This window comes from Myzus persicae, unplaced genomic scaffold (genome assembly GCF_001856785.1).
Source record: "Myzus persicae strain clone G006 unplaced genomic scaffold, MPER_G0061.0, whole genome shotgun sequence".
NCBI lineage: Eukaryota > Metazoa > Arthropoda > Insecta > Hemiptera > Aphididae > Myzus > Myzus persicae.
Window position 1 is genome coordinate 1 of NW_019100998.1, and position 9,886 is coordinate 9,886.

Consider the following 9,886-nt stretch of genomic DNA (forward strand, 5'->3'; position numbering starts at 1 on the left):
GTGGCTGTGTGCATATAATAATATTTATTATTCTTACATACTATTATTATTAAATTATTGTTGAATGCAGACTAAAGTCAATATTGGGTGCTCTGTAGTTAGTCGTTGTTTAATTCGTTGGTGGTTGTGTAAACTTAGCTAGTAAACGTAGTTAACATGGATAAACTAACTTGTGATCAAATTGCTGAAATCATGACTAATGATGAATCAGCCGACGATCTTAGTGATTTTTATAGTAGTTCTGATGAATCAGACTGTGAAGATTTAGCGCAAGAAATTAGGAAACAGTTAGTATCTAAATTGACCAAAAATAACAGACCAAGTACTATTGTTTCCCCAAATTCGGTTAGTGACATAAGTTTTACACCAAAAAATGTATTGGATAAAATACAAAGTAATGATAACATCGTTGATAATACACTCAGCTTCGGCTATAATGACTTTTCTAATCCCGATGATCCGTATTCGTACTCAAGTTCTCCAGAAATTTCTCTTTCGAATGACATAGATTTAAATTCATTCGACATAGAAAATATGGCAGTTGTTTTTGATGACAATTATGTAGTTTATCCACATTCATCAACGCCTAACACTAATACTAATAATAGTACTACAGTAAATAACAATAGTAACAACTGTTATTTTGATGTTAATTCTGTTCGCCCAAGTACTAAACAAAACTTTGTAATTTCGAGCCCAGAACCGACAGTTAGTACTAAAAAACGTAAAATATCCGTTTCTACAAAAAAACAAATTCCAAATAAAAATACTCGATTATCTGATGGTACACTATTTTCAGGACTTAGGAATTTCAATGAAAATATGTTACCACAATATTGCCCAAATAATTTGAAATTTGATAGCTCGCATTCTGGAGTCAATAACGACTTAATTAACAATGTACCATCGGAAAATTTAGAATTGTATATTTTCAAACACATTTTTGATGAAGACTTGGTCCAACATATTGTTGATGAGACAAATAAGTTCTACCATTTTTTATTAAACAATACAGCTTTATCAAAACATTCTAAACTTGGTAAATGGAAAGATACGAATTTAAACAAAATGTATATATTTTTTTCTCTTATGTTATTAATGCCACATATTAAAAAAAATAATATTAAAGATTATTGGTCTACTTCAGTATTACTATCCACACCAATATTTGGGAAAATTATGACTAAAGATAGGTTCCTATTATTATTGAGAGTCCTTCATTTCAATGACAATCTTAATCAGATTCCTGGAGATAGATTATTTAAAATAAAAACAATTGTCGAGTCCCTCCGGAAAAAATTTAGCTCTACATACCAGCCTCACCAAAAAGTATGTGTTGACGAAAGTATCGTTGAATGGAAAGGCCGACTTCAATTTAAACAATACATTCCATCAAAACGGCATAGCTTTGGCATAAAATTATTTGTTTTATGCGATTGTAAATCGGGGTTTGTTCTAGACTTTTTAATTTACACTGGTGATAACACTCATATAACTATTAATGAAACTTTAAAGCTGTCTGGCTCAGTTATATCGACGTTAATGGAACCCTATATGTAAATAAAGGTCACATAATTTATATGGATAACTGGTACTCATCTCCAACATTATTTGAGTATTTGTTGAAAAAAAATACCGGAGCATGTGGTACGGTTAAAAATACAAGAAAGGGCATGCCTAGTTTTCCAAAAAAATTAAATGCTGGCGAATGTGTTTCTGCTATATCAACAAATCCTAATATGATGTGTTGTAAGTGGAAAGACAAAAGAGATGTACATATGCTATCCACAGTTCATAAACCCATAATGAAAAAAAAAAATAAAATAGATAAACATAAAAACGATGTACTTAAACCCGATTGTGTGATTGATTACAATGCAAACATGGGTTTGGTTGATAAGTCAGATATGCAGATTTCATTTAATACGACTTCTAGAAAATCCATAAAATGTTACAAAATTTTTTTTTTTCATTTACTAGATATATGTGTACTAAATTCTGGAATTATATGTACCTAGTACTCTAGAAAAAAAAACTTTGAAGCTGCCAGAATTTAGATTGAAATTAATAGAGCAAATATTAAATGCTCATATTTTGTCCGATGATACAATATCACCTAGTCGTGTAGGGCGAAAACCAAAAGACGATTTACCGCTTAGACTTACCGCTCGTCATTTCCCTTCGAGAATCAACACTGGAGAAGTTAAAAAAAAAAATTCCAGAAGGTGTCATGTCCATTCTAACACAAAATTAAATCCCCAATCACGAAAAGATACATCTTATGAATGCAATGAATGTGACAAACCTTTATGTTTAGAACCTTGTTTCAGGGACTACCATACTAAATTACACTACTAGGTAACCAAATAACTAAATACCAAAATGCAAGGAAGACTTATGTACCTACCTATAATACCAACGTAGTAATGTTTTATTAATTTTAGCTGTTAATTATTATTATTTTTTTTAATTTGTTATTTTATTTTACAATATAAACTAAGGAATAATTATTTATGTTATTATGACATACATTTTAACTTTGGTTTTAATTTGTTTATTGTTATTTTATATTTAAAAAACTACAGTTATTTATTTTTATTTTTTCTGTATTACCTATACAAGTTGATTATTTTATTTTATTTCAATAAAGGATGATTTTTGATTTTAAATACATTTTAAGCTAACAGTTTATATTTTTATTGCCGGGAAAATATATATAAAATACCAAGTTTTAAAAATTGTTCTCTGTAGTATAATTATTAATTAGGTAATAACATAGATAGGTAACTATATATAGTATTATATGATGCAAAGGCTACTTATATTTTATAGGTTCTTAATACCTACTTTATATTAAAGAATACGTTTTAAATAGTGTTTTATTTCTAAATTGTACAGGTAATTAATATATTTCTTAATTATTTAAAATTGTATTATATTAGATCTATACTAGACGGAAATTTACGTCATTCCTCTTTGAGTTATACTTTTTCTCAAGACGTCTATTTCCGTCTACACTCTTATGGTGAAAATTATTAAGACGTATTTATCCGTCTTTACTATTTTACGTACAATAAATGCGACGTAAATTTCTGTCATTACTATGACGAAAAGTGTGGTTTTCTGGTAAAAACAATTCACTCTCTGGGTGTACTAGTATGAAAAATAATTTACTCGTCAAAGGGTTAACAATGGGATATTTTTACAAAGTTAAATGTACTAGGGCAAATTCAAAATCGTTACAATGTTTTTTAAAACAGACTATCCTGCAACTGGTTATTAAATATTTTATACTTAATAAATTGTTTTAGTAATATGGGACGAAATCAAGATCACAACTTGAGTTAACAGGTTAGGGACTAGGAGTATTTTAAAAGAACTGTACGAAGTGAGAAGGATAAGTGCACAGGTATTTTAATATATATACCAACCAATGTATTTAACAATTCATTTTAGCAAGTACATATATTTATACATTGTTTTCAAATTGAGAATAAAGTAAATTTATATTATTTATTAATTTACACACAAATCAGTAGGTACAATTATTTTAATTTAGGAAGGTAATTGTAAAAACTAAAAACTAAATAATATAAAATTGAATATTGGGGGACGAGGTGACCGAGTGGTCTGACGCGTCCGCTGCGACGCAGCCGATCGCGGTTCGATCCTCGGCCACCGGGCGGCATTTTTCTCTGGACAAGTCGCGGTGACCGGAGAACAAGTGCCGCCATCCCCCAACCGGGCATGGCAGAAACCTACGGGTGCCCAATAGAAATTCTGCCAAAACCAAAACACACACGTGTTCCCCCCCTACAGTCCCAAAACTCTACAGTACCACACAACCTACAGCTAATGGATATTATTTACAGGTTATTCATAACTGTTAAGGCTGCAATGTTCCTACAGAAGTGGTATTCAGTTTAGTGAAAACTCTAACATTTATATTTATAAGATATTTAAATGCAGAAATAAAAAACATAAACTTCAAAACTAAGAATAAAAAAAAAATGAAAAAATTGGATAAGTGTACAAACAGTCAAACAATAATGTTATATTACCATCAATTAAACAAACGATACAAATACCAGCACAAGCAGCTCCACGTGGACACAGATTAAAAGATCAAAATGCAAATTTACAAAAAAAAATTGAAAAAAAAAAAAGAAATTACTAATCAAAATGAAAAAAAAAATTGTTACTTTCAAAATCAACACAAATTTTCCCATATTAATATTATACATTTATATTGTAGATTAATATTGTTACTTATGTAGTATTATAACTACCTTGACTTAACTAACATTTTTCTGTATAAGAAAATACTAAAATTGTTACAATTAAAATTCTTAAAAAAAAATTGTTGCAATGTTTATCTTTCTTGTTGGATTATTAGGAATTTTGAACATTTGATAAGCAAATCTGGCTTTTGATATAATAAACCAATCTGATTGGTTCCACTCTCGGCCTCCATTTTATTTTGATAGTTAAACAAACAATCGTGATTTCGATAATGAAGTGGTTCAACCACATATTATAATTACCTTGTATAAATCGATGTACGGTCCGCTAGCAATATTTGATAAGAGAATTCAAGGGTTCCCAAAATCTATTGCTAACGTTCAATTGTGTGTTTATTGCCTACCCGATTACCAAAAATCTATTGCTAACATTTAATTAAGTGTTTATGGCCTATCCGATTACCAAACACAATATATTGCTATATATTAAAGGTATTAGCGATTCATACTTCATACATTTAGTACTTATATGACTGTAAGAAAAGTGTATTGCCGCTGTTCAATTTCTTTATTTATTAGCTTATTACATATCCAATTCTCAAAGAAATATATTGCTGTAGTATCGACTACCTAGTGTTTAATATATCATCTTTGTGACTTAGTACATTTAGAGCAAACTTACACTTTTATCAAATATATTTCTACCGTTCAAAATGAAATATTTTTACATATTTTTATTTATTAAATGGTATTGTATATTTAAGTTATACTTACTATGTTGTAATAAGTATGCAACATTTTTAAAGATTTTCCATGTTAAACACTGGCTTTAAATCTGAATAGATGATGCATCGGTCATCGGTAGTACGGGTAAATATACATGATACAGTACATTTAATCAAAACAATAGTAATTATAACTAAGTACATAATATGACTTATCCATGTGGAATTCTTTCGATCAACTCGATTGAAAATACAATTTATATATTTATTATAGTATATTATATTTGATAAAGTTACTCACTTTTTTAAAAGTGAAACATAATTTTTCATAATTAATTTTGAATAAAAATAAAAATGTTAGACAATCATGAAAATGTGTGGTATTTTATATTATTTATTCGTTCTAAAGAATCTAAGCTAACTGTATATTGTCTATTTTAAAATGAAAATATGTATTGAAAGATATGCACCGAAACATAAGAAATTGGTGATATAATATACAATGCGGTTTTATACCTACAAATCTTAAAAGGGATTTATATTTATATGTATTTTGTAAACTACCTAAAAAAATTCATCGTTACTTAGTTATATTAAAATTTCCCTTTAATACTTACTTAATCATCATGATTTTTAATAATTTTCAAAATTGAATTCAAAATATTTTATAATGATGGTAAACTAAAATGCTTTCATAATATTATCTTGTTATTTTTTTTTTTATCTTATTTGCAATAGGTGCCTACTATAATTGGTTTTTTTATTTTTTGCTAAGCGCATTTAAATCATAGATACAATTAATGTACATTAGTACATTTCTACTAGATTCAAAATGCATTTAAATTAAGTCAAGTTTTAATATACAGTAGTCGCCGCTTATTGGACTCACTTTGGGACCCGACAATTTGAGTCAATTAACCGAAAGAGTCAATAAGGCGAATGACTCAAAAACCTAACCTAACCTAACCGTGCGAATCGGGACCAACCGTTTTGAGTCTAATATGCGAATGAGTCAATTAACCGTGAGTCCAATAAGCGGCGACCACTGTATTATAAGGTATAGGCTATATTGCTATAATAAATAATATTGAGGACTTAGAAGGACTGGAATAATAAATCAACAATAAATTTAATAATACGTTAATTCACTCAAACATAAAATAAAACAGAGTTAAATAGATTATTCAGAAATTACAATTTGCTATGTTATCCGTTTGTAAGTCACTAAGACGGAGCCAAGTGGCAATGCATAGGTACTGGTGTAGTGGTGTAGCTAGTAGCTACCTATGACAAAAAATATTTTGTAGTATGTAGACAGTCGTATCCTCTTAATGTTTTTTGAACTCATTGCTAGCGGGCTCATTCTGAAGATTTTGAATAAAACATATTAATGTAAGATATGTAATATATTCTAAGGCTACACTGTTCAATAGTTGTGTAAACAATATATTATGATAACGGAGTTAATCGCAATCACGGATATAGATACTAAATAGTATCTAAATCCGTGATCGCAATCGAATTGTGTTTTGATAATTAATGATTATCATAGATTATAATTTTCAAATTTTCAATTTACAGTTGTAAATTGTAATTGTGCTATAAATATTAAATCTGTTGCATACTCATCAATAAATTACTTACTAGTTACTACTTACTTGTCACTCTGCTCTTAGGTACTACATTTATATGATGATCTAAAATTCTAAAACAGTTTTAGATTAACGGATACTAATATTTTACTAATAAATAAAATAACTCAATCTGTTAGTAAGAAAACGAATATCAGTGGGATTTAAAACTGTTTTAATGTCACCATTTAAAATATATAGTATATAACTAACTGTAATACAACAATGATTTTTCTTGTTTTTATTAGCCATAATTCATAATATGATAGTTTTTTTTTTATTAACTACCAAAGTTCGATAAAAAAACACATAATTCAACACATCATCATAAGAAGAACATTCTATAAAGGTAATCATAAACTGTGATATTACCAATTAACTAATTCAGTGTTTATATATAGCATTGTTCAAAGAATATTATTTTTATTAATGTTTTACTACTGCCAAAAGTCGTATAAATTCACAAGTTCAATGAATATATGGAAGAGGAAATATTTAAATAATGTTGGTTCCAGTATAGCTGTTAAGCGCACAAATCATCTTTTGATTTTGATGTGTAATAATAAGGACATAAGATACTAAAGTCTAATATATGCTGTAAGTGATTATTATTTTTAATTTATTATGTATTGTATATAATCTAAATCCTTAATGAATTACAATTTTTATTTTTTGAATTAAAGTGCTTATTTATCATGTATTTTAGGTGGATAAACAATTACCATGTTGGATCGCTGAAGTATTTTGATATTCTTTGATTTTAGTCATTGCGCATTAGTTGTACTGCAAAATTAATATCCTAAGTATTGGATTATTTGTTTGCCGTCATATTGGATGTGAAACGTTGAAATAAAAAATGTACGAATGAGGTGTCCCAATTCTATCTAAAAATGGTAATCATAATTACTGTAGTTGATGATAGATAATAAAATATAATTTTTTTAAGTCTTTATTATACATGTAATATAATATTTTTTTTTTAAATTTTTAGATTGGATGGCAAGTTAAATCTGGTTTTATAAGTCTTATACAAATTATATGTTGATAGTTAGTAATGCAAGTTTAATGAATATTATTCTATTCTGAAATTCACAATTTAACAGATTTCCACACAACCTTAGCATTGTTTTCAACAAAACTGGGGGTACTGTATTTTGGCGCGTTATTTTTAAAGTGGTTTCCCAACATAGGCCTACTCCACTGATTTTTTTAATTGCACTAACTTTTTTAATTTACTCACTAATACTTTATAAACTTTTTGTATTGGATACGCACAAAACACATTCAAAATTATCGTCACAACCTGACGTTTGTCCTACATTTGACAAACATTGTAGTACTATCCATCTGTTACATGTATCGCATTGCACCCAATCGATATTTTCTTTTTTTATCTCTCTGTGTTTTTTATCCGTACGCCCACAATACAAACAAATATCTCTCATGAAATCAGATTTTTCCAACAAAAGATCTTTTAACATCTCTCTGTATAACATTGGATTGAAGTCTTGTTTGAAATTAATGTTTTCAATCTTATTTTTCATGATACACTCTGCATAGTACAACACATAAACTCCACAGTTATAACTATCGGTTTGTTTAGGATAGTTAAAAAATATTTGAAAATTCATTTCTGGCCATACATTTCCTTCCTCTCCATAAATATGATTTTTTTTCAGTTCACCGAGTATAGTCACAAAATTATGTCTACATTTGTTATATTCTGTAGTTTCAAATGGGTCCAAAAAATAGAACTAATGATTTCCAAAATCTGCTAACACTAGCACCCAGTGGTTACCATTTACATGTAATGGCATTACAAGTAAACTGTCTTTTGGAACAACTATAGTTTCCAAATTTGAAATTCGTTTTGAATGATCATTATTTAAATGACCTGATACATCACAACTCAATATTTTTATTTCATTCTTGTGCTCGCCATACGTCTCTCTCAATACGCCCAGTGCTATATCAATAACAAATTACTCAACCACATTTTTTTCATACTTTCAGGTGTATACGTTGATAGTGTGTCAAAGTCACTAAATAATAACTCATGACACTGAGTAATGTCTTTAACACTGTTATAAATGCCCACTACATAATCCAATTGTTTTCCATTTTTCTTTAAAATAGAACCATAATAATTTTTATCCTTTGGTAATCTATTTCCATATAAATCTATTTTGCACCGCAGACCGTCTACTGGAGATTTGTAGCTTTTTATAGAATTAAAAGATTCTGATAATGTTCTAGTATTTGGAGTTACAATTTTGTCATAAGTTTTTATGGAATCAAATGAGAGCATGTTTACATTTGGTGTCACACAAATCACATCATCTATAACGTTTTTAATTGGTGACGAATGGTTCATAACCATCCGTGGCTTTAGTTGCTTTGAAGCAGCTTTTTAAATGACCCCTGAAGTAGAAACCAGTTTTTTTCTTTCTAGGTCCCCAATGTTCTTTTTCCTCGTTGTCATCAGATGATGACGAAATCAAATTGATAAATGATGTATTTTCTTTTTTTGCAGTTTTTTTTTGTTTATTTTGAACTGCAGGAAGAGCACAATATTATTTGATGGTATATCTAGCAGAACTTCTTTACATTTACTCAATATAATACTCCTAGTCAATTGAACAAATCTTCCACATTTCATGCGCCGGCACTTTTTGTGTGTTTTTAAATCTCCAAACCAACTCTCTGCTGGAGCATTGCTTGCTCTGTCCGTTGACCCAAATACTTTGAACCGCATCACACCTGTCCACATTGGAATCACTGGAATGATAGACCCCATGATATCGTTGTGAAATTCAATGCTATACAATGGATTTTGTTCATAGCTGCCACACATGTTTAATATTTCTTTTACCTGAACGACTATATTTTCAAACCGGGACAAAAACTTGGATTCTTTATACCGGTAAAATGTCTTAGCATCTCTTGTTTGTTCATCTAATGTAACATTTTTTTGTTTTGTGATTAGATCATCAACTAGACTACTTGGATTTTCATCGTTGAGCTGCTTCAAGGTCTCCATGGCATCATCCACATATACAGACTTGCCGGGCGACAACAACACCGTTGTAACTGCAGTGAACCATTTGTCCAGACATTCCGTGGTAGTTATGTTGAAAGCTGGAGAGATACACGCAGTTGCCAAGCATGCCAAAGAGCCATTAGTCATCTGCTTTCCATTTCCTTTATTTATGAGCGTCGTCAGAGATATTTTTGATTAAATGACAACAACAAAGACTTATCAGTGCGTTGCAATTAAATATTTTCCCCC

At 29.3% G+C, this 9,886-nt stretch overlaps 1 protein-coding gene across 1 annotated transcript; it reads right to left on the reverse strand.

Annotated features, from left to right (window-relative positions):
• Positions 1–7,589: 7,589 nt before the first annotated feature.
• LOC111027203 lies at positions 7,590–9,520 on the reverse strand. Its single transcript, XM_022305463.1, has 2 exons — positions 9,129–9,520; positions 7,590–7,739 (listed from the first exon to the last, which is right to left on the reverse strand). Exons 1-2 carry the CDS (start codon positions 9,449–9,451, stop codon positions 7,727–7,729), a joined length of 336 nt encoding a protein of 111 aa, XP_022161155.1. The 5' UTR covers positions 9,452–9,520; the 3' UTR covers positions 7,590–7,726.
• Between the last annotated feature and the right edge of the window lie 366 nt (positions 9,521–9,886).